This window comes from Aythya marila (genome assembly GCF_965140915.1).
Source record: "Aythya marila genome assembly, chromosome: 3".
Taxonomy (NCBI): domain Eukaryota; kingdom Metazoa; phylum Chordata; class Aves; order Anseriformes; family Anatidae; genus Aythya; species Aythya marila.
Window position 1 is genome coordinate 47,441,816 of NC_139044.1, and position 27,643 is coordinate 47,469,458.

The following is a 27,643-nucleotide window of genomic DNA, read 5'->3' on the forward strand; positions in this document are numbered from 1 at the left end:
CCAAGTCCACCATTAAACGACATCAGTAAACACTACATTCACAAGTTTTTTGAAGACCTCCAGGGATGGTGACTAAACTACCTCACTGGGCAGCCTGTTCCAATATTTCACAATGCTTTCAGAAATTTTAATTAATAACCAACCTAAACCTCCCCTAGCACAACTTAAGGCCATTTCCTCTTATCACTTGGTGCTTAGGAGAAGAGACCAATCCCCACCTCGCTATATAGCTGAAGTATGTACATCAAAAAGCAGCTAAAATGAGGTAAATTGTATCTCTCAATCTGATTTGGGGAAATTAGAAGTTACAATGCTTCAGGAAGAAAACTAAATTCTAATAGATTTTTGTATATGTTTGCAAGTCATCTATGGATCTTGCCTGGTGATGAAAGATTAGAGGGCAGACTTAAGTTGTAAACCCATGATTTTTAATTCAGTAAGGTCATAACTAAGGTTGCCTAAAGAACAGCTGCAATGGAATCTCATTGTGATCATGTGTAAGGTGTTGGATAGAGTTTCCCTTCATTGAAAGAACTATTAATAGTTACTTGAGCTGATCTAACATTGCTATTGGTAAGAAACTGTACTTTCTCACAGCACAAATCCATCTTCTATAATTAAATAGGCAAAAAAGCTATCTTAAAACCTAGTTACAAACAAACTATAGTGCTACTTATCAATGTATAGGTCTAACCTAACCCTGTTGCCATCATTAGCAGCAGAATCAGTTATCAGTTATAAGATTGCAAAATCTCTCTCTCTCTCTTTTTTTTTTTTTTGTCATTAATTCATTAATATAACAATGTATTTAAAATTGTTATAACTTTCTTGACATCAAATATTTAAAACATTCTACAAATCTAACATATTTTGCTCATTCATATCATGTTCGTTTTCTGTAACTATCACTGCTTCCAGCAAAATCTTATTGTAGTCCAATAAATAACACACAGGAAAAAAAAAATCATGATAACCAAAATAATTAAATAGTAGGAGCAGGTTAAAGATCAGCATTCATTTTTCAAATTAAATTTAAAAGTCTGCAGTGGTTACTTAGAAGATTGGCAAGTTTTACAAATAACATCACCAAGCCTTTTAGGGAGAAACACAGCCGCATTAGAATGGAGTCATTAGGCAATACATTTATTTTGAAGCCAATTAACCTTTTGTCAGAGAAATGTCGTAGCTGTAATGGTTTCAGCAGTGGAGGTCAGCCTCTAACAGGGGCACGTATGACAGCGATTACGCTGTCTGACATATGCTGTAGACTGAGAGTACAGCTGTGGAATGAGAATCTGCCTTCGTTTGTATTCTGCTCTGCATTTTCAGGGAGCAGCCAATCTTGACCTATCCATTTAGGTAATTAAAGCTTCTATTTGGAAGTGTCCTGCAGGAAGGTGAAATTTGGGGTAGATAAATGGCTGCTGCTCACTGTAACCAGCCACTTCCATTATTTGATGGACTGCCTGAAATAGGCTGCATTGCCAGGTCCTCATAAAAATAGAGATGAATTGGGCAGGAGGCAATTCTCTAAAGGCAAAGCAACTCTGTCATCTTCCTTTTTGCAGCATATAATTTAATTGTTAGCCAAGGTAGACAGCTGACTCAGGGACCTTTCTGTAATGTCTTTCCCACCATCTTCCATTTGCTAAGAAATTGCTTCAGTTTATTTACTTATAAGCCAACTTTGTTTGACAATGAGAGGTGTTACTTCAAGAAGCTCACAGCTGTGAAGGCTGTCACAGCTGTGCCATGACTTACCTTCCAGGCTATTTTGTTTCCTTTCGTATCATGCTCAAGGGCAATTGGGAAGTCTCCTCGCTCATAAAACTTGCAAAATGCTGTGGGCTTTGTTGGTCTCTCTTTAAATGCTCCTGCAAGTGGAGGACCTCTTACCTTAAACAAAAATTAAAACAAAACAAAAAAAAAAAAAACAACACACCATAATTCACTGGTAATTAATTTTTAGGAAAACAAAACAAAACAAAAAAAAACAACAAAAAACAAACAAAAAAACACAACACTATTTATATGGTTTAAGATAGAAACAAATTAGAAAGTCATTGATCTTTGAGATTATAGTTTGCTTTCTTCTCTATATTATACTTCACTTCTTTGAAAGTACACTTCAGCAATCTACAGGTTTTATTAATTGCTTTTGTTGTTGTTGTTCTTAGTACTTGAAGACTCTCCCATATAAACTGTTTAATAAAAGTGGCTACCTCAGTTCCACTGCATTTTTAAGAATAAAACATCATGAATGTATCTATGCTATATAGTCGAAGTTCTTGGACAAGTAAGCATTTTGCCTTAAGAAATATATTTTTTATTTGTTTCCTTATATAAGTCATTTGGCTCAGTTTCTATCTAGTGTAACTGTGCTGTCTTTCCATTGTCTTTCCCTGACCAGTTCCTACTTCACCAGATTCACTCCTCGATTCCTATGGATATGGCTTTCATAGGACTTCCAGCCCCTCAGTACTGATGTCTGAATTACTGAAAGAAATGCAAGAAAGTCTCTTCTCAATCCACTCCTCTCTGTCTGTGTTGCCTTGGAGGAAGAAATTTGATTAAGCTCTACTTGGTACCTTAGCTGAGTTATGTCTGGTCAGAGTATCATGTAGTCTGATTACCAGAATGACAATCCAATTCCAGAATGTCCACACATAATTTATTTATTTATTTATTTATTTTTAGACAAATCTAGTAGTAACAGCAAGTAAAACCTGGCACAAAGGTAATAGAATTTGAAGTACTTATAAGAGACCTATTGTTTAAGCTAATTAGCAAAGCTAATCTTAAATGCTAGAAGAGACTAAGAGGGCTAAACTAATCTCAAATGCCCTTGACAATTGATTATTCCTTGAGAAATTCTTGCCTCCCCCCCCCTTTTTTTTTATAGCCATGTATCTGAGATAAGAACTTCCTAGAATTCTCTCCATATCTCTTTCATCAGAAATGCCATTATGACTTGCTACCTTTTACAATACAGAAAGTGTCATTTTTGAAAAAAGGTAAGAGCTTCAAGGATCATAAATCATACCTAGTATTTTGTATCGTTCTAATTGTCTCTTTACATTTCCATGTCTTTCAATAACCTTGACGTTAGTTTCTAGCAGTATATTCATCTTTTCGTTGAACAGAATACAAGCATCTAACATCTTTTGCTTCACTTTTTCTATTCTGTAATTTAACTGTGATAACTACAGACCAAAAGTGACTTTGCACTTTTTTTTCTCCAGAGTATTCTGACATTTTTCACTACCTGTAAGAATGAGGTAGTAGGGTCAACTAATGATATGCTTACACTGTACTTTATTGCAAATCATTTAAACTGGGGTTTCTAAACTGTGACCTATTGCTACATGGTATTATCACAGATAGACCATGTCTAGTGAAAATAGATTTGATATGCATAGCTGTAATTTTGCTTAGTAAACGCATCTGCAGCAATTGAGCATAACACTTCAAGAAAAGCATTTCAAACCAGTGAGAATAAATCTACACTTATTGTTCTGCGGAGGCACAACTTGTTCTGTGCCACCAGTATACATGTAAGTACTTTCACTTGCCTTTAGATTTATTTACATATATTATATATATATATATAATATATATATATATATATATTTTTTTTTTTTGCATTTGAGGCAAGTCTGTAAGTCACTGGTCATTTGAGGCCACTAGAAAAGCATCTATGTACTTTTCATACATTTTTCAGTACTGGTATGACCTGCACACATCCTTTAAAATATGTGTTTCCATAAAATATTAGGAATCATGGTTCTATTAAATTTTGAATTATGATAAAGAATGTGTTGTCTTGCCTACATAAGCTACAATCTTAATTATTGTGGCAGACTATCCTCATTAGAGGTAATACAATCCCAAACTACATGTTATCTGCAAATAACCATTATTTTTCCCATGTTAGTAGTTTTGATATGAACTTTTTTTTCCCATGGCACTTTTGCAGATTTTCTGGAAAACAAGTTTGTGTTAACTCAACTTCTTGCAGGAAAAAGTTGCATTCCTTGCATTTCCTTGCATTCAGTTTCAGTTCCTTGCATTCTTCATGCAAGAACCAAAAAAGTAGAAGGAATAAAGTTATCAATTCCTCTATTATTTCTCTAATATCCTTCTATTATATATAAAAAGTGTTTCAAAAATTGACCATAAATCCAGTTGTCTTTCCCTTTACTGCTGAAAGGCTGTTGTACATTATTCTTATTTCAATGGTTACAAAACACATTTTAAATAGTATGTCAACTCTGATCTGCCACCTCTAAAAAAGATATGGTAGAATTAGAAAAGTTTCAGAGGAGGACTATCAATGAAGTTATGGAACAGCTTTTATATGAAAATAATAATAAACCAGGAAAATGATTGCTAAGGAGGAATAAAATAAAGACTTATAAAATCATTGCTTCATGGAGAGGATGGATAAGGACTGATTTTCCCACCGTCCCCTTCAGTAAGAGCACAGGACATGACAACAAGCTAGTAAGTCACAAATTTGGAACAAAGAGAAGTAGTTATGTATTCATGTAGCAAGTCATGGTTTTATGGAACTCCCTGTCAAAAGACCTCGTTGTGACTTTTAGAAGTTTCTGTGCATTCAGTGTGTGACTGCTAAAGATGATGAAAAAGAAGTACATTCAGGTTTACCAAATCCACATTATCAGTGATCAGAAATACAATTTGTATTATCCTTTTTCATGAGATAGATAGTCTTTCTGGTAGACCTCCTAGCATTACATTTAGTCTCTCGTTAGGCCACATTACACAGGCAACTCATAGTTATCCTTATATTAGCTGCTATAGCAACTAGCATTTGCTGTAGATGAGCTCTGTTAATAACAGAATTTCTTGTCATTAGTTTTAAGTGCATTACTTTGTACTATTATATTTAATTCCGTTTCTATTACACCAATTCTGAAGGACTTCCACTTCCATCTGTGTGACATTCTGATCTTCATCTATTTTAATAACTACTCTAAACATCATGTCAACTGTAAATTTTGTTATACAATCCTACATACATATACATATATATATTTTGTCTAGGTCACTAATTAAAATATTAAATAAGATTAGCCTTAAAACCAATTCTTAAGAAGTTCCATTATCATATCTTTCACTTTGACATTATTTGCTCTTATTGTCTCCACTTCAATATGGAGTTTCTTACAAACTGATCCATATAACTCTTGTACTTCATATCAAATACTTGGCAGTAGTCTAGATAGAGAGCTGTTGCTTTTTCCTTTGTCTTAAAGATGTTTTGCTTGTCAGTTTGCTCGTTAAAAGACATACAGCTCTATAAATACCAGGAAGGGCATCTGACTCCAAAGAGATAAAACTATCTAGGCAGAAATGAGCCTAAGGTCTGCCTAAACCAAAGAAATATCACCAACCAGGAAGACAGTGGAACTGTCCCTGCATTGAGGAAATGGTACCTTGCACGACTGAAGAGTTGTTGCTCAGCTTTAAGATCATTACACGGAAGCACCTTATTTCTTGTGTTTGCACCTGATCGAAGAAGATTATGAGACATTCCCTGGAATGGCTCCACTGGGCAGATACTGCTTACCTTTAGTTTCCTTTTCTCCCTATCCTTATTACTAGGGAGACCATCACTATCATACATTGTTTGGAACAATGTTCTCAATAGAGATTCTCTTGGGCCATTCTAGCCTTATATTTGCAAGTTTGCCTGAGGAAAGAAAAATAAATCCATACACTTTTTTTTTTTTTTTTATAATAATTCCTGATCTATCTGCATTTATTTTATATTTTTCTGTAGTGCTTTTTGAGACCAGACCTCTCCTTTTCCTCTATTTGCAGATCATCACAATGTTCTAATAGTTTCTGAGGACACATATGGCCCATAATTTTAGGGGAAAATGTAGAATCAGTGGGATACGTCCTACTGTTCCTGGTGACAGTTCAAATAATCTTACTTGCCAAGCTACTTGCATACATCATGCTTTACAAAATCTTACAGGAATGCTATGTCTTTAACTTTCAGGGGAAGTCTGATATGCTTTAACTGGCTTATGGGCAACTGGTCACAAATGGAGTTCCTAAGGATTACTGTTGGATATGATGCTATTTGAGTTTTTATAGAGGATCTGGATGCCAGGACTGAATGCTGACTACCAAGCCTGTGAATGACACCAAACTGTGAAGAGAGGTATCGTACACTAGAAGGAGTAACTACTGTACAGAGAGAGACCTTCACAAACTAGGACAAACAAGATATGCACAATTATAATTTTGCACATGAGATTGAAAATCCCAAACAGCAGTACAAACTGTGTGGGGTCTGACTACTTAGGGTGAAGCTTTGCTAAGAAGGACCTCAGGGGTTCTTATGGACAGCACTAAACTTGAGTCAGCAGTGCCTTTGCAGCAACAAAGGCAAGCCAAGCACCAGCTTGCATTGGTAGGGGTATAGGCAGCAGATCCATGAGTTCCACTCTACTTGACAATTGCTGATATGTGGTATATTGTGTGCAGTTCTGGTCCCTACAGTTCATGAAAAAAAAAATAAAAAAAATGGAGTGGGTCTACCAGAGGACCATGAAGATGATTAAATCTTGACAGAAGATTCAATAAACTGGATGTATGCAGCCCAGAAAGGAGAAGGCTTAGGGTATGATTTAATCACACTTTTCCAGTCTAAAAGGCTGTTATAAAGACGGTGGTGTTCTCTTCAAAAAGCTGCACAGGACAAGAGGAAACAGGTGCAAGTTGAATCAAGGGAAATTCTGCCTGGATACAAGAAAAAGTTCTTCACTGTGAGAAAAACTAATCATTGAAATAGGTTGCCCAGAAGTATTGAAATATCCCTGAAAATGTTCAAGATTTGGCTTGAGAGGGACCTGAAAAAACTATTCTAAAGCCCAGCTTTCAACAGAAGGCTGGGCCAGATAATCTCTAGAGGTCCCTCACAACTGAGGCTTCTCTGTGACTTTTTATTTCTAAGTAAAATATACAAAAAAGAGATTGTGTTTACTTTTGATAATGAAATTTATCTTCCTGCATTTTATATTATTAAAATTGCTGACTAAAAAGGTCATTCTGAAAGTATTCAATTTATCGGAAAAAGCAGTCATAAATACTGTCTTTGGCAACCTAACAAAGATATTTCATTGCAACATAGTTAGAAAGACTAAGATTAGAGTTCCAGTTAATTAAAGGCTAATATTCATGATGGCAAAGTATATGAAGCAATAAACAGCTTCTGAGGTTCGTTAAATGCCAAAGAGAAGTTGAACAGTTTGATAATTGCAAAACTAATTTATTGTAATTCTATGCCAATGAACTATGTGACAAGATAAAAAATACAAACCATTAAGCGAGGAAGGAGAAAGACCATATTTTTTTATTGACTCATGGGCATTCTATCAGGTTGCTTTCTTAGACGTCAGTAAAAATTAAGAAAATACTAATAGTAATTACTATTTAAATATGATTTCAAATAATTTGTATTTGAAGACTGAATTTGCCCATTTTTCTAATTGAGTGTCAAGCTACACATACTCAGGGACCTAAGTATGTAGTACCTTCATAGGATGACTGGTGATTTTCTTAAAAACTAACACAGTAGTCTCATGGGCACTTTAAGCAAGACAAAAATTGTCACTGACATTGAAATAAGTGGTCTTCACTGGATGCTATCACAATGTACAGCCTTCCGTTACAAACACAAGCTTTTGTGTGGGTATTCAGAAGACCAGATCAGAAACAAAGAGGTTTTTTTATAGTTTTTGGTTTTGTTAGGTTAAGTTGTGAAGTATTTTTACAGGTTTACTGGAAAGATGTGTGAATAATTAAGCTGGCACAAAGGAGGGAGCAGCATGGAGTGTGACAGCAAGAAACAGGTGACTGATTCTTCAAGGAATGGTGCTGAATTTATATTGAGCATCAAGAATTAATTGGACACAGTTTCTGATCTGCCTAGGCCTTTGTGTTCCAATCAGAAGTCAATAATTGTTCCAGAGTTGTGTGAAAAATAAAAAAATATGTTATAACATATTAGGACTAGGGTAGTAAGATATTAAGAGACCAATGTTTTTACTTCCTAAAAGTAGAATAGATTGATATCCTGCTCTAGTTATTTAACAATTATGTTGTTATTTAACAATTCATATATTCAAAAATATATATATTACCAGTGACTTTGAATCAAATTTAATGGTTAAAGACATATCTTTACTTAATTGATACAAGTTAATGCATTTAGATGACAATTGGGGAAAAAATAAAATAAAATCCAGTTTTCAGTCAGCTGAGTTTCTTACAGGAAGACTGTAATTTAAACAGATCTTTTTTGCAGTTTTCATTCCCACATAAAATATAATACTTATCTTTTAAGCTATAGAGATTGGAAGTCACATAACCACTCAACTCTCTTGCCTAAAAAATGTTTGCAGTCTTCCCTGAAACTAATAATAATACCACATTATCAACTGTAAGACTGATATTTTTTTAAAAAATAGAATAATAAATTGTATCTCTTTGTCTCCAAGCTGAAAAATGAATTTGTATGAAATTGCACTGTATCCACAGAATACAGTCTACCACCACAAGCTAGTGTCTTAGAGCAATAGCATGTAAAGGCAATAGCATCCAGAAAATATTTGTGCAACCACTGGCATGTTCTTAGTCCCATTCTTCTCTTGTACTGGTGTCAAACTACCACCTCACTTGGCTAATGCAGCATAGTCTTGCTGGCAGTTCACTGACTTCCCCACAGGAAGTGTCACCATTCTTTTCCTTGTATTCTGAAGCCAGAAGCTACTGAGTATAATGCAAGATATATTGCATAAATCAAAGAAAATGCACCATGTAATGAAATACTCAAGTTGTCAGGAATAAAGGCTAAATAATAAACCTAGTCTTATGCAGTGCCATGTAAACATACAAAGCTTTACTAGAATCATCAACTGCAAGGTCCTTATCCATATAGCGTAATAGAGCTCTTAATCTGTCCAGCAAGGCAGCTGCACAACACTGCTTAATTACAGCTTGTGCCTGAACTGAGGTGCAAAAGCCATGAACTCCAGAGTTTATGGTTCTGGAGTTAGCAGGCACATATGTACCTTACTGTTTCTGCACTTGTAGCACAGACATGCCCATCATCTTAAGCAGCATGCTTGGAAAATTTTAAAATTTTGGCAGTTATTTACCAACACAACAAAACAATTGCATGATTATAGTATTTTGTGACATATCTACAGCTTTCTCCAATACATATAAGTAATAGTAATAGTGAAGACTTGGAAACACAAATCTTAGCAAATGTTAACAATCAGAATCTGTAGATAGGCATCCCCAAGAGAGTCTACTCTTACTGGCAAAAAGCAGCAAAGCCTGTATAGCTCTTCATTTATTGATCATAATTTGATTAAACTAACATAGGTGGCTGTTACATGCTACCATCATGTTTTGATTTTGCTATGCAGACATACCCAAAATCGAATGAGAAACTTCAAATGATAGCAGAGGCACAAGAAAATGTCCCAATGGATACGCTGAGTTCCACATTAATTCCTTGTATTTAATATCAGTATCACAAGTATTCAATATCAAAAGAGCACAATCCATCAACGTGTATCAGACAAAAGCATTTTATATCCAAAAAGAAACTTGGGAGATCTTTCCTCACACATGCCACTCTTGATATGCTTTAAATAGTGCCACTTCTAATGCTTGAAATCTACTTCTGGGGCTATTGCACAAATCTGGACAACAGATCAAAGCTCATCTCATAACTTCAAAAGTCAAAATGTGAGAAAACAATTTTAAGACCCCAAGATGAAACTTCTGATAGAGGTCAGCAAACATTACAAATGCTTCTAAAGCACCAGAACTTGAAAGAAAAATCAGATGTGATTTTGTACAAAGATATTGTATCTCATTATTGCCTTGAGACACAACTGAAAGGAAGTCATAAGCTGCATACAGAATTACTCTATTTCATCACCTCAGAAATGTTATTTTTGATTGGAGAAAAGATAAGCTGTTTAGATAAACCAGATGCATCTATGTTACAAAGTGCTGTAGAGCACTCTGTCCTCAGAAGGTCTTCCATCTCTGCTTACTTTCTGCTGGCGTATAGTGTTTTATGTTTTATGTTATATTTTATGTAATTTTAGTTTCCATCCTTATGCTTGCTAATCAATTTCCTTTAATGTAAAGGAAGAAGACAGATGAGTAACAACTAATGTATTTCTTCCTCTCCTTCTTTCAATCTACAGATGAATACAGTTGTTTTTCCTTTCTTTCTTTTTTTTTTTTTCTTTTTCTCTTTCTCATTCTCTTTATCTTTCTATTTTGTTTTTGTTTGGTTGGTTGTTTTTCTGTTTTCCTTGTTCTATCATTTTCACAAGGCTTTCCACTGCAATTCCACTAAATCTGAGAGCCCTTTAGATTTTTCCTTATAGTGGAGATTCTTCCATCCACATTGTAATGTTTAGAAAAATATAAATATACTGCAAGAATACTTGCATTCATGTTTCAGTTGGGATCATGAGTGTGCTTTGAAATGGTTCACATAATGAAGCAGTTTCTAAGTGAATGAACTGGAATCCTTTCAGACAACAGTCAGTCAGAATGAAGGAAATCCCTGTAACATGTAAAACATCATATGCTCAGCATCATCTCTTTTCCTTCGGTTATCCTATCTATTGGCTTGCACTGCTCACTGATATAAAAGTAGCCACAATACTCTTTATGGCTACATATGTATTTTTGGATGCCAAATCAACATGCTGCAGGTCTACATACAGCAAGTTATAAGAATGCTGTTGGCTTGGAAACAAAATGAAATGTGGATTTTATATTTTATTTAAATTATAAAATGTATTTACAGTTCACTTTTTCTGATTTCTGTAATGTTTAGTTTTTTATAATGCTCATAAACATTATCATGGAATATCTGTGTAAATTTCTAAGTAAAGAGTTGGTAAAACTGTAAAATACTAGGAGGGTTATTTTCAGCCTATTTTGCGCTTCCATCACACATACGTACGAACATTCATGCTGGGACGCACCTACCATCCTAACTTATCATTGTGACCCTAACAGAGGATATCTAGGAAATAGAATAAAAGCAAGACCATAATACAGAGATCCTGCTTCTTGTTATTCTAAATTTTCAAAGACCTGCCCTCCCTTCCAGGTGAATCTATGCCATTTCTTCTTTTGGAAACATTGATTTTGGTGTTTGCCTGATGCTGCATCAATTCATTTAGTGTTCTGAACTGCCAAGATATCATTTATACTATTTTCTTAAAATTGTTTGTTTTATTTTTGTTGGAGTAGCGACTGAAATGGTTAATGAGAGTTGGAATGCCACCACAATGTCAAAAGTAGGGGAGAGGGAATGACAAGTTCATGGTAGCTAGAAATTAAATAAGAGAGATGATAAGATGGAGCCTATCATAGCAATTTTCAGAATATATTAAAATGACATTATTATGCTTAACTTTTATTAGAACTGTGTGAATAAACTAATTTCCATGTCATGGAAAAATTAAACATATGGAAATTTCCCCTTGCTCCAGCTGATAACAGTGTCTAAAACCATCTGTATTTTTTTTTTTATTATTTTTTTTTTTTTTAAAGAGAGAACAGGGCCCCATCAGGTCAGTTAGCCTTTGAATCATTGGTTTATCAGCCCAAAGACAACCCAGGTGAATCACTTATCTGAAAGCACTGACTTCAGATAAGGTTGGCATGACCTGTGACAAGCAAGAACTTTGCTTGGGTCATGACAGAACACTTTAGAATGCCTGAAGAACACTGCATCTTTAATGTCAGTGTTATAAGAACATTCCAACTCCGTATTTGCATTCTCACTTCCTAAATCCTGCCTCGTACTTCAGTTGTATGCTTCATTTAATCCTTTCCTGTCAAAAAGTTTTACATTATGGTGCACCATTTCATAGTTGCTATGTTGGTGATGGGTGAAGTAATTCCTGTTTGTAAAGTTCTTACAACACTGTTATTTAACATGTGTTATAAGTAAAATATGTTTACTTTGTTCAGAATAAAATTTACTGAAGAACTAATACTGAAATGTAACATTCAAAATTAGTTTTATTTAGTGAACTTTTATATTCAGGTTAACTGTTAGCAGATAGCAAATTATGTCAGGTCCTGTAGTCCTATTTTTAGAGGAGGAGAAATCACTGGATTTTGTGGACTGTCCTAAATTAGTGGCCAGTACTTTGTTTAGAAGAGAAAAGACCACTTAGACTAAACATCTGGTCTTGGAAAACTGAATGTTCTACACTACTTGCTATATCCCAGTGCCTAGAAGTGTAGAGATTTCGGAAGTTAAACTATTTAGCTAGCCTGCTTCCCCTGAAAAACAGTTAACCAGTATAGGTAAATGCTTGATGTAACTATCTTGCCACAATTATTTTCTAAGAACCATGAGCTCAGATCCACAAAAGTACTAAGTGAGAGTGCTAGATTCTATTTTAGAAGCAAAGTACCTTAATGTTATAACTTTCTTTCTGTTACCCCTACATTCCATGTGAATATAACTTTTAGGTCATAGTTTCCCTAATGACTTCCTTCAGAAGCAGGGTCAGATGAAGCAGCCTACGCTTAAACCTTTAAAAACTGTCTCAGCATCTTATTCATACCTCCATACTAGGTCAGTCTTTTCTATGCAATTTTGTGTAGGACTTTGCAAAGAAGGAAATCATCCTATGTTGGAGTTATTTTCAACGCATGTGAAGAACTTGATATAGATGTGCACTGCATAACTCTGAAGTTGACAGAGTAGTTTACAAACTGGGAGAAAGAATGAAGCCTATGCCAAAGTTTATGCACCCACCAAACAGGGTGTTTAAGAAGGGCTTTTTTCTCAGTAGCTTGTTCATTCAGAAGGAGATGGTTGCCAAGAAAAAAAAAAAGAAAAAAACACACACACAAAAAGTATTTCAATTATTTTTTTTTTTGAGAATTATCTTTGTTTAAAGGATTAAATAGTGGACTGAAAAGATAAAATCATTGCATTCTAATTCTGGGAGAGACTCCTTCTGTGTTCTTGGTGAATAAAACACTTTGGCATTAATTTCTCATTTGTAAAACTGGGGTAGAACTTACCAATATCATAAAAGTTCAGAAAGTCAAATGGGATTGTGATGAGCTAGTTATCACCTTCCTTGAAGACATGCTTCAGCTCTCTATTGAATGCACCTGGAAACTTTCCAAGGCTAGATGCCTGGGTTAGCAAAGCAGTTCCTACACAGCCCTCATCCTTCCACAATTAAAAAAATGCACAAAATCCCATTCCATGGCTATCTTCAATAGAAATTTACTTAACTGCATCTGAAGAGATGGAATAGGAACACTGAAAACAAAACCTAAAGAGGAAGGGAGAGGAATGGGGGACTGATCATTTACACCACAGAGTAAACAGCCCACTTTGGTGTCCAGACCCTAAATGTCTTACAGCTCCATATCTTTGCCCACAAGTTGAAGAACTGAATTTTGAACCAGAGGGAAAAGCCATTATCTAAAAAAAAAATAAATAAAAAATAAAAAAACACAACCCCCTGAAATAGGTTATAACTTGCTAAACATTTTATTCACTTTATCACCACTTATTAAAAAAAAAAAAAAAAAAAAAGGGGAACCTGAACTCAAGAAGAATAAAACTTTGTATCTAAACAGCCAAAGCAGTTTCATTTTCTTGCCAAATTCAAGTATGATATGCTTAAAAATAAATAAATAAATAGATCTGAAAACTAGATGTAAAATTATCCCCTCAACTTTTTCTCTTCCATACACAAAGGAAATGTTTTTAATTGACAACTTTTTTTTTTTTTTTCTTTTTTTTCTACATAGGTTGAGAAAGTAAGCCTACCCAAAGTTCTTCAGTTGGAAAATACAATGGTCTAAATCAATCTGTACTGTATTTGGGGCACAGAGGATTTTGTGGTCTCTGTGAGATGGGGATGATATGGGGGACCTTTGTGTTAACTTTACAAAAAAATCTTTAAATGAGTTATCTTCATACTTGCTTATTCAGCAATCATATGTTTAAATCTTCAGTAATATGTTTAAAATCATGTTCCATGTTTTATTTTTCTTCCATATGTTTGTACTGTGACAAGAAATGGCTTTAAATCTATTTGATCACTCTTTGCCTTTAGTCCTTTTCTGAAGCCTCCTCTCTTTAGCTGAAATTGCTGAGTTTTCTTTGGAAGTCTTTAAAGTTAATGAACTTCCACCTTCATCTTCTAAAATACTATTTGGATAGGAGTTGATATTAACTGTTTGTTATCATGATGTGACAGGTATTTAGTGAAACAGAGCCAGATTAACTTTTCTACTCAATGTCAAAGGCCACTTTTTTTTTTTTTTTTTTTTTTTTAATCTTGGTATTGGTTTTGTGATCCAAAGTTTATGTGATTTTAGGAAAAAAAAAGTATTGAAATACTGCAAATCTCTCTATTCTCATTTAATTGATCACTTTTTGACCGAAGAGTACTGACTTCTAGAAAAGTGTTTTTGTTTCATTCACTGACATACACTGTCCAACAGCTTCAGTTGTAATTTCCTTAATTTCTTTCTCCATAAGATAATTACAACTTAAAGTGTCATTTAATCTGTTTGCTAGCCTTCCTTTCTTATATATTTACATGATAATAGACTCAGCTAGGTATCATTTTTTCAGTATCGTATACATTTTCTAATCCCTCTAAACCTGAAATAACACAGAAGACTGACTTATTTTTTTTTTTATAGTTGATAGAAATTTTCTTAGAGATATTTTTTTTTCTGTACAGGAAGACATCCATCTAACACATATTTTTGTAGATTTTTAGAGTTCATTTATTTCCTTTCAGTCCAAGAATGCCTGTGACAGAATTAGAGATTTTTCCTTTTTCATTCAGAAAATATTACCTAGTATTTATTTTCCTTTCCTCATCTTGATTATTTCTTCTTACAGTACTTACCATCTCAGAAGCTACTATGCTAGGGTATTGACAGGAACAGAAACTTGACCTCCTTAATTTTGAGTTAAGCAGGAGGCATAAAGTGTAAGAAGTGAAAATCAAAGGTAAGCAAAAAAAGTATCATCAGTAGCATGAACAATAGTTCATATGAATTTCAACAGTTTCAACATCCACTACAACCCACTGTGGTTCTGGGATACTTAACATTTGACAATATTGTTTCAGTTGATTAAATAAGGATTTTCATACTCCAAAGACATATGTTCCAATACTGTAACTCTGTGAAAATCTAAAGTTTCCAAATCAGAGATGACTGCCTCGACCTCCAGAATATAACCGTAAAACAGCATTTCTTGAAAAATGTATACGTGAACTTTATCAATAAACTAAAACAATAACAAAATAAGCTGGAACTAAGAACATGCTGCTCCATGTTGTATATAGAAAGAAGTGTTAAAGGTACTAATAAAAGTCTCAGCTGGATAATTACCTCAAAAATTGCAAAAATAAATCAAAAGGAAAGATTACTGGTAATACATGTTGGTCAAAAGTAGTTGTTCCAAAACCAAATAAACTATACAACTACTCTATGCATCCAAAGTATCAATTATGGACTATAGAGACAAAAGTAGGCACAGTCTCATGAAATTAGTTTCTTTCTACACTTAGGATGGGCATATTGTTTTGACTCTGATCACAGAATCATTATCAACACTTCATAAGGACAATAAAATAATAATAATAATAATAAATTAAATCAATGGTTAACCCATTTTTAGCCTGATATTCTAAGTAAAGAAAATAATCAGCCTTCTCTGTATACTCTCTCTTCTGTAACTTTTAAGTACAGTGATCACTTGCAATAAAATTTCAGAGCTTTAAAGGGATACAATAAAAAAATGAGAATCCTAGAAGATTCATGAAAATCGGCAGCTTGATAAAGAAGGGAGACTTACTCGTTTACAATACTGGATGTTTATCTCAAATTTTCTATCCGCACTTTCAAACTGAATTCTCTAGAAACTTATATGGAAATGTTCTCTAAGCAAAAGGTGGATGGACAACATTTACATTTACAGGTAATTTTCTGTGAAGAATGTAGTCCAATACACTCTAGTCCAATATAAAATCATTTGTTAGATAGCTGACTTAAAACAGATTTCATGGCAAATTTATGCAGTTATTGAAATCAATAGAAATGTTCAGCTGATCAAAGAGGAATTTTTGCATTTTATATGCCAAAGTATTTGCATTCTCACATTTTACAGCCCAGTATGAAACAGTCAGAGCCTGAAGTTCCTCTTTGTAGTCTTGATTACTGTGCTATTCTCCATGGTGTTTTCTTTCTAAAAAGAACTGATGGCTTTCCACTAGTTGTTGACTCAGATGGATTAAAAAACTTCTCCCTATTTTAAAGGCTTACCTAACTGAAACTGTGTTTTACTACAAAACCAGATATTAAAATGAATAATTCATTGCCAAGTTGCTGAATATATCTACACAATAAATAACCATAATAAATAAGATCGAGGGATTTCAGATGTTTTCAGAAACACTTAGGGAACAGTAGATTTTTAACTCATTTAAACTTATTGAGAAACTTACATACTATTATTTCCTCCATTCCTGAAAGAAAGGAGGCCACAAAATCTTATATTTATGTAATCATCCACCGTTTCTGTATATCTGTCAAAATCACTTCTAAATAGTAATAACAGAAGGCAGAAAGTAATCATGGTGTCTGGTGAGATCACATCTTAAAATGTTAGCAAAAGATGCTGCAGAAGATTCAGTGTTGCACTCTGAGAAACTGTAGAGATATACAGGCAGAGAATACAATCAGTTAGAAAAACTAATTTCCCAAATGAATCCAGATTGTAACTGATATAATAAAAACATCGGTGTCAGAGACTGGAGTATTCAATAATAAAAAGACTAAACAAGGATTAAAGAGGATATAAGAGATTATCAGCCTAATCACAGCTGATATTGGCACAAATCAGAGGCCATATTGTATAACCTTTTGAAGTATTTTCTTTAGAAATACATGTATCAAGTCTTAATCTTTCTCTTTAAAAAAAAAAAAAAAGAAAAAAAACACAGAAAAACATATATTCATAATAAAGAACAGTATTTTGAAAGCCTAGTAATTTTGATGTCTGCTTGTTTGTGTAATAAGTGAACATACTGAGCATCTCCAAATATTTATGTTCACCATTCACATACAGAAATTAATTTGCAATACTGCTATAGGAACGGGAATATCATTCAAAATAGAAAACTTATGTTAGCGGTTTATATGCAGTAGAACAAATTCTCCATTTTTTTTTAAGATTAAACTTTTAAAAGATTTTTATTTTTTTTTTTTGTGTGTGTGTGTGTGTGTGAATAAGAAAACAGCACAGGAAATAAAAATGATGTATGATACACATTTCAGAAAAGAGCTTCCATGGAATTCTGACTTAAACTCTCCAGCTATTGTTTGGCACTAAGTAATGTAACAGGAACGAAAATCTCTGCACCTTATACAAATTCCATCTGTCTGAATAGTTCTTTGAGTATTTCTTACATTTGGCACATTGCGTTTATAAAAGGATCTTAAAGTAAACCAGAACACAAACTTGTAAAGATGTAAAGCCGTCATCATAAAAGCAAGTATCTTGAAAAAGCAGTACATGATTAAGCAGAAGCACTTGCTGTGTTAGGATATAAGACATAAAATGCTTAAAAAACGGAAGACACCTATATTTTAGGAAGATTTTTTTTAACAAACTGAAATAATTTCTAACACCACAGATCTCCCACATACTATAAAAACTAGAAAAGACAGAAATGAAAAATATTGTGATCTTAGAATAAATAATTAAATAGAATAAGTGATCTAAGAACAAATGAGTATGAATACTGGAAATTTTGCAAAGGTAAAATAAATCCTTGAATGCCTTTGGTGATTGTTGTTAACTTTGTAGTTAAGAAAAATGATTGCTTTTATATTTAATGATGATACTTCCATTATTTGTACCAGTGGTAAAGAAGAATCAGACACATTCTGAGATGGCTAAATTTTATATCTCAGTGATAAAAGAACAAATCCCTTGGACTTGAAGAAAAAATACAGATTTAAAATTTAAAGACAATAAGATTTCATTGTCCATGAATAAATATAGCACTTAAAGTAGCTACAGAGACCATAAACTGATCAAAGATGACTTTATAAGAAACAAAGAAGCACTTGTTACTTGTTAAATTATTAAGTTATACTGTACCTTCTTAAATGTAGAATTCTTAAGTTATTTCCTCATAAGGGACAGCACTGACAAATACTTCAAGATTTTAACATTGTTCAACATTTAGATAGAATAGCAAATTTAGCAAGATCCGATGCATAGGGCTGATTAGCGGAAAATTCCCTGCATTCACAATAGAGTTAGAGAGTAGAAATAGAATACTCTGTGGCACCAGATCACACTGATTCTTGTATAGTAAACAGTTCTTTCATAAAATGTTGCTAGACTTTGGTTGCATGTTCTGTGCTGAATGTTGATGTCTGCCCTGTCAGGATGAGCTGAACCACACCATAGGCAGGCAAAGCTGATCATTTTTCCAACTCAGTATGGATACCTCATTTTCTTTCTTACATCATTTTTTGGTATGCCTCTACATTTGGCCAGATGAACATATTGGCAGCCTTTTGGAAGGCTGTGTTTGAGGAGTTAATCATCTTGAGAAAACCATGTGTGCCCAGTCATGCCTTGTACTTCAGGCTTGAGAAGCCTGTAAGTATTAAGCCATTGTAAAGGAATCGGCTTGAGAGGCCCATGCTGTCCTGTGCTGCATGATGGTGAATAGTATTAGACGGTGAATATTATTATTAGGCATTCCAGCCTGTCAGGAGAAGATACATGATTTTGTTTGTTATGAAAAATAAAAGGCACCACAGCACAGAAGGGAGGAGGAACCTCTCCAAAGATACCATGTGCAGAGCATACCATGGGAAAGTCCACCTGTGGGTCTGTCCAAGGCTGCACAAAAGCCAGCATCTGAAGGGATGAAAGATTTGCTTGCTATATGAATTCCTGTTTAAACTCTGTCGCATTAAACATATATATATACATATTTTCATACATTGTTTGTTGGCAGGCCATTCTTCTGGAGATCCAGAGAGAACCCTACATCGTCTCTCACTGTCTTCCTCTCTCTCCACCCACCCCTCTGTCCCCACCATGGTGCAGAACAATAAATCCCATCCTAAGGGTCATTAACAGACAACTGAATTATCAAAACCAAGAGTGCCTATGCAAAACAAATGAACACAGAAACAAATTTTCTCCATTTTTTTTTTTTTTTTTAGATCACCAACGAACAGAATCTACTAGCTAAAGTAGAGTTTGGAATAAATTTCCAAATATGTTTTTGTATATTAAAAAAAAAAGTAGGTAGAGGTAGCCAAAAGATAGCCAATAGGATTGTTAAAGCCAGTGCCAAAGGATATTGTTCCATGCATATTTTTTACGTGATTTTACCAGCTGCAGCAGATTGCAGGTACCAACACAAAGTTTCAAGAAAAATCAGAGAGAATGCACTCGAAAACCTATAGGTTCTGCATAGATCAAAACCATACAGAGCAAATCATGCAAATCCAAAATTAGTCCTCTGACAGAGTCAGATAAGAGGCAAAATATTTTAAAACTGTGGAAAATCTAAAACTTTAATAACTTCAGCTCTGGGACAAAATAGCTTAAATTTTGGTCAAATAATGATTCAGGTTGCTTAAAAGCGTTGTACAACGAAATTATTCCTAATTAACTTTAATAATAATAATAATAATATTTTCACATTTTTCCCCTCTAGTCTCTTTTTCTTCTAGCCCTGGAAGAGAAAGGAAATTATCTGACTTGTCAGTATGTAAACTGAACTAGACATAGTAAAACTGCAGGCCAATGGAATGAGAGTAACATAATCTCGCATAAGGAAAAAGACTAAGTGCCATTTTCACTAATGTAAAACAAGAACCTTAACTAAAACGTTAGCAATATTAGAGAGAGGGGGAAAAATGCTGTCCTATTGAGGAAGAGATATTTTGCTAATACAAAAAGCTAAAACAGGTTTTAATGATTTATCCACACATACATGCACACAAGAAAAAAAAAAAAAGAGTGAGTATGGCAAAGAGGTACAAAATAAATGAAAATCATGTCCACACAATACATTTTCCTGCTTTTAATTAATGACCTTAAAAATACTGCAGTGTTCAACCCTGTGGTTTATTTACTCCAGAGCACTATGTGTGCATTAAAGAGAACTAAGTAATGAAAACTATGGATAGCATATAATAGAGCTCAGGTATATTATATGCAGTATAAGTTATATGGTAAAATAGATCACCAAAGAAATGCAAAGAGGATGCTTTTTCTGCTGTGTTGTTTCTGCAAACTGAACCAGCTTATGGTAGTGTCAGATGAGCAGGAGAGACTACACAAGAAGACAGGCTGCACACTGAGGATCAGAGAAGACAAAACTGAGAAACAGACTTCTAGGCAACAGCAGCAAGGTATTAGATGTGCTCATGGAACCATACCTGCTGAGGAGAGGATTTACTGCTGCTTTTGGAGGAAGCTGTCAGAAGCAGTTGCTGCAATGCACGTGTGTTAATGAGCAAATCTCCCATCACTTCAGGGTAAGACAACTACCAAGAAATGTGATCAATATAACACTTCTACAACTCAATAAATCATCTGAATATCCCATTAAATGCAACTAGAAATTGTATATTGCCTTTAGTATAACTACTACAGTAAAGATTAAAATCTGGCTCTGTAGTTCTGAAACAAATTTCACCAAGTAAAGGGGAATTAAACTGAATGGGCTCTGGACAACTGTTTTCAGGGTACATAACTAACAATCACTTACATTTGGAAATTTTCCAAAATACTAAATGTGCAATAGTTAGTCTAGAACAATTGTTTCATATAAATCAGCTCCATATGGAAACAATCCTAGAAGATTATGTGCATAGAGATAATTATTCCAGAACATTTATACTTTGGAAAAATCTAAAACGCACATAAAAATTGGTAAATATTCCCTTCTACATATGACTTACAAAACAAAAGAGTTATTTGTAATGCAAGAAATTATCTTGACCTATCCCCAACTACTGATGTATATATATAAATATATATATATATATGTACATATACATATATAATCTTCTTTGAATCCTGAAAGTTCTTGGCTAGTTTTGGAAATTTGGCTGCATTTTGCATTGATTGCATGGAGCTGAGGTTCCATTTTGCTCGGAGAATCAGATTATGAATGGACAAAAAGCAACATGAAACCACAGGCCCAGCGTGAGATCAAATCACTCTTCATGACTTTGGTGCTACTGAACATTTTTGAAAGAGCTAAAGATCTGGGGAAAATAATCTCCAGATGAGAAAAATGCTCAAAATATGGAAGATTTCCTGGAATTAGCAGAATAGACTAATTAAAGCAATAGCTTTTCCCTCTCAGGGATCCATTTACTTGCTAAGATAGTATAAATGCTATTCTATGAAAGATTTTGAACAGCTTTCCGATTCAGCTGGTTAAGTTTTAACACAATTTAAAACCTGACAGCTTTAGGAGACATAGAATGAAAAGGTGTGGGGTGGGGTGGTGGAGGGAGGAAGGTTTTGTGTTCATCTGATCCTAGATGGTCAGAGAAGGTACTCAGTGGAAAGCAAGTGTAAGAAGCTGGCCTCTTTTTACTGAGCAGCTATGTTGCCACTTTTGCAATACTTTATAAATCATATGACAAGAAGAAATATTCACTGTGGATGCATCTTACCAAAGCAATCACTTTTAGTTCATCTTCATCTTTATAGAAACATCAACTGAAATACTAAAATACAGATTTGAAACTGTTACATCAGACAAGTGCTTTTACACCTTCCCATTACCTTTCTGTTATAAACACATTTTCTGATTGTTATACCATATTATTACAGCAAAATACCGGCATGGAATTCATACATCGTTGTCAATAAATTTTAAGGATAAAAACTTACACATAAAAACTATGGTTAATTGGAACTGAAACTGAGTATTTATGAGCAATTTAGAATTTAAAATGCCATTACATATGTAATCTATTTATTCTTGGATTGATACAATGGTAGAAAGATCGATATAATTAAAACACAAAAATTTTTCTTAAATCTGAATTGCTATGGTTTATAAAGCATATGACTGACTTGTAACATTTTACTTCATATTAGTCTTTCATATGCTTACTCATAATTCTAAATAGTTTTTGTCTATGATCTAAACACCAGAATTATTGCATACGCAATGCAAGTATAAATCCCATGATACCCACTAACTACAGTAACGTGTGGTTTGGGGGACTTGTAAACAAAAATAATGTTCACTGTCAGTGAAGTGTGGTTATTACTTCAAAAAATGTCTAATTACATAGGTCTGCTTCCTGTTAGCTAAATTCAGGTGCAAGTACAAGTCTTTCCTTTTTTAAAGAACCTGTATTTATGTTTCCAAGAAAGCAGTAGTCTTTCAAAGAAAACAGCAAACCCGATGATTTTCTTTGTAAGAAAATCTATACGGCCATTGCTTTCAATGCCCACATGAAGACTGATGCAGTTACACATATTATAACTTGAAGAACAATCTAACCAAGTAGTGAATAGACTACATAGCTCAAAGGTTTCTCTTATTTCACTTAAATTATAAACATTCTTAACTTTGTTGATATATAAAATAAAATTGATAATATCTCACTGTTTTCAAGAAACAAGGAAATGTTTAGTGTTTTACAGACTATAACAGCAAACACATAGCAAGTGAAAAACAAACAAACCCAACAACAAAAAACAGATTTTGCATCAATTCGCTGAAATCATTTTTATTTTGTGTTTTTATAAATCACTCCGTATGAAGACCTCCCAAGACCTTAGAAATATTTATTAAATTTATTTCAACTAGTAAAACTTGATTACTGTCATTCATCATGTCTCAAGCCTCAAGACAAAGTAACGGAGCACACAGGTCAGAGCACAAATTAATGGTTTACCAGTAGAAGTAAAAGTAAAACAAAACACGGACAAGAATTAAGATCCCTTCTGGAATTCACATGCCTACTAGTTTAAAGAAATGCATATCTATTACATTCATTCAAGTCAAATTCTTGAAAAACAAATAAAAATCAGAAGCACATAAACAACATGAAAGCAATAATAATTTACCTGAATAATGGTTAAAAATGAATAAAGGTTAAAAACTGCATTTTATTTAGTAAGATTATGCATAATTCTGCAGAACTGAAGATTATATAGCAAGCCCCTAATTCTTTAACTAGCAATGAAAGAAAAAAAAAGACAGGAGATATGATCAAATATGGTCACTAGTTAAAACAGACATTAAAAAAAGTCACAAGTAAGATGACACTGGAAACTATTCTAAAGGGTGCTTTGATGTTAGAAATCTATAATCTTATTTTACCATCAGCCTTGGTGAAAATTTCCATAATATAATCACTGCTTTTCTGCTTCTATTTTAGAATAGCCATTTAAATCCATTAAGGTCATTGACTAAAAAGTTTTAACGTGCCTTCTTTTTTTTTTTTTTTTTTTTTTTTTTTTTCCCATTTTTGTTGCCTATTCAGTAACGCCTTAAATTTTCCACTTTCAAGAACTGAAACTGTATTAAGTAGAAGAGTCTATAGATCCACTTCACACAGGAAACATAAGAAGTTTATTGTATTCCACATTGCAAATGGAGATTAAGTTAGAACACAATGATAGGAAAAATGTGGCTTGTTGGTAGTGTGGTTTGTTTGTTTTTCTAATTAGGATCAAAAAGATTGGATGTATCAGTTTATCTAAAAACACCCACACTTCCACAAACCTCTTCAACTCCTGTAAGGAATAACCTAATATAATATAATGTATGGCGAACCCAAATGATGATGTAATACAAGTAGTTCAACTGATGAAAACTCCTAACTTTCTGGAAGAAAAACAAACAAACAAACAACAACAACAACAACAAAAAAAAACAAAACAAAACAAAACACAGATGAATATTAACATTCCCTGTAATTTTAATCAGTAATATGCAAAAAAGGTTGTGACTTTCTGATATGAAATAGTCCTTGACTTTCATAATTCTTAAGCACTTTATCATTTTGCTGATGTATGTTCTATTTTAAAACCAGAAGGATAATGGATGTGCTTCTTAAACAGTAAATTGGGTTTTATATCAGAGACCTGTCAGCACCACGACAGGTTGACCTGGCAGTGGTCTTGCATTTGCAGCTCTCCTTCATGACTGTTTTTCAAGGTGATAGGTCATTCTTAAGAAAAGTGTGGAAGATTGCTTGATCCCTCGGGAAACATCTTAACAATTGTAACATTCATTGCTTTCATGTTCTTCATAACAGATTAAAGCAATATTTTGTTGTCACATTTATTATTATTCATCAAGGACTTTTAAGATTTGGGTAGATAATGTAAATTAAAATAAATTCGATTTTTCTACTGCCTATAGGACAAACATCAAAATTCAGAAGGAATGTGTTATCTTCCAAAGTTATGGAAAATGCAACAACTACAACAAAATAAGCCACATTTGTTTTTAGTGAGTGACTTCTATTTCACTCATTTTTAAATGAGGAGTTCAGTAATACAGCAACTTAGCATAACCATTAAGTTTAAGACTTTACTCTTATATTGGTTGTGAAATTTCAATTAAATAATGAAAATCAGTGCTTGCAAGGTAAATGGCTAATGGCAACACCAGTTCCTACAAGGTACCAGACCACCCTTCCATCTTCGTTCAACAATTGCTGATGTGCCACAGTACTTCATAGTACATATTCAGATTTCTACCATCAAATTACTTGCTATGGTGATTACTCCAACCCTAATAACACTGTTTTTTAAACAAAGTGATAATGTTTTTTAAATCTAAAAACATCGTAGGAAGACCACATTGTAGGTATTATTAAATGTAACTATTGATCATATCCTAGACTACTGCTATCAGCTCTATAACACAACACACATAAAAGAAAATTACTCACAAAATCAAGAGCTATTTTTTTTATATACATTTTTATATATATATATACGGGTTATATTATGGGTTATAGTGTATATTGTTTTATAGACTCCCATTTTTGGCTTATATAGCCCTGGTACTATTTAAAATCTACTTTATATAGCGTATATTATTTGTGATGTTAGAGAACTTTTCTGTAGAAGCTCTTAAGTTACTAAAAAAGAACAAATGCAAGTATCTAAAATCAGCTTTTGAGAGATTACTGTATTTATTCACTAATTCTATTGTGTACACTGGAAGTCAGCTCTTATTACTATATGACCGTTATATAGCGCTATATTCACCAAATTTCTATTTATAAGAATGAAACCTAAATTTACCGGAATCATAATTTAGAATACAAAAACTTCACCAAGAAGCAGAGATGACACAGTCTGTGTAAATTTATATAACATTTAAGGATATATAGATAGGTAGATAGATAGATAGATAGATAGACAGATAGATAGATAATAACAAAAGGAATTCTGATTCTTTTAGCATCATGTCTGCATGTTTCTGCTCCGATATTTTATAAGAACTTCATAAGCACTTTATAATATGTACTGGAAAATCATAAAAATAAATGACATATCTGTAAAGAAGACACAAACTGCAGAAATATAGTAAGAACGTGTACAAATCCATGCAAAAACTAAAAAAAAAAAAAAATAATGAAAAAAGTAGTTTATTTTTCACTCAGATTTCCTGTTACCTTTTTATATCTCTTCTATAATTTTAGGAAAAACAACAACAACAAAAAAAAGTAAATATTTTTCTGAATTGTATGAACAAGTGTAACTCACTTTATTTCTCCAGTTGGATGTGTCATATCTGTTTTTGAATAAGATAACATGTTTTCACAACTGTGAATGTAACCTGAAATTCTTAACCTTCAAATTATTTTTTCCTTTATGCTCTGATCACTACAGACAGCCTGTCGCAACTTCAAATGGAGTAAAGGATACAGAAAATCACCACCATGGCTCAGTAACATTTGAAAGATGGATCATTTTGCAAAGTTTTATGTCCATGCTTGTTATGCTACTAGATATCATATTTATGACATCTACATACATCTGACATATTTATTTCCTATTTAGGAAAATTAAGTCATAAAGAACTGCTTTTTATTTTATTTATTTTATTTATTTATTTATTTATTTAAACTCTAATTCAATCTAGACTTTGACTGTTTCATTCAAGTATAAGAAATACCAGTTTTAGAAGTACCTACTATGTGATCCCTTAGATAGAATCTGCTGAAGTATAGAATCATAAAATCAGAGAATATCCTGAGTTCAAAGGGATGCATAAGTATCATGGAGTACAACTCCTTGTTCCACATTTTGGGACCACCCAAAGATCAAGGCACAGGTCTGAGAACATTGTTCAGTCACATCTTGAACTTTGACAGGCTCAGCGCTGTGACCACTTCCCTGCGGAGCTTTCCAGTGAGTAATCCAAAGAGTGCTCAAAAAATATACTGTACTACAAAATGTTCATTCCTACCCTAACTCATTTTAGGTAACAACTCAGTCTAATGAGCTGCTCAAGTAAGAAGTGCAGAGACTTTTACTCAGATTGGAGTATCACTTGTATAGCACAACATCTCACAGAAATTGTAAATAAATTGGAAATTTGGAAAATTTATATATTACAGCATCTTTAAAATCTGAGCCTGTTCTATAAATTTTATAAACGATACTTGCAAAAGCTTGTAAATTTCTAAAATCTGCCTGCTCTACGCAAAACCAAAGTAGCTGGATGTAAAGACATTGGTTTTACAAATCCAGTGCAAATTTAGAAGAGAAGTCACTGCTGACTCTTCTGATCTAACATGAATGTTTCCAACACAGCTCCACCAGGGCACATGTTCTCAATTACATTTCTGTTGACGATCAACAGAAAACACTATCATACTTTTTGGTGCTGAAAATACTGTAGTAAACATACAATATAAATTTGGTCTTGTTTGCCAAATTGTTTTAAGTTTACATTTCACAGAATGGTAAATGAATGCTAATCCTGTTTTGAGATGAGATAAAGTATTTTAACTAGAATCTTGATGATGACTCAAGTAACATCCTATGTATATTTTTGAGTATCTACTCTAGGATGTCTCTAAGAATAGAAAGGAGAATCAAACATTTTTACTGCAGCAACTTAATTATCTAGTAACTTTTTCTATTATTAGTTTTAGAGATATTCCTAGTTGTATTAATAGATTCATACTTTAATTATGTCCAGTATTTTTATCTCTCCTTCTTCAGTTGTAATCACAGTTAATTTTACTTGACCTTAAAAAACAAAAAGCGAATTATTGCTGAAAATGTAGATAGAAACACAGTTTTAATGGCCTTATCCTTGGCACAATATTTCCTTTTCATATCTTTCCTTAGAACTGGCCATGCTAAGCTTTTTCGGTGCACTAAGAGATCAGAAAACTAGATTCACTTTCAAGGATGAGTAGGTGTTGTTTTTCTGCCATTTTAGCATGCAAAAAGAGCTCCTCCAGAATGTAAAAGCTGAAATCATCTTATTTGGGATGTCTTTCT

At 33.4% G+C, this 27,643-nt stretch overlaps 1 protein-coding gene across 1 annotated transcript in view; it reads right to left on the reverse strand.

Moving 5' to 3' along the window:
• The window catches only part of PACRG (parkin coregulated), a 214,182-nt gene that overhangs the window by 163,760 nt on the left and 22,779 nt on the right, over nt 1-27,643 (reverse strand). The window contains exon 3 of the mRNA XM_082756484.1: nt 1,762-1,896. Coding sequence (XP_082612610.1) covers nt 1,762-1,896 — 135 coding nt within the window. The remainder of the gene's footprint in view (nt 1-1,761; nt 1,897-27,643) is intronic.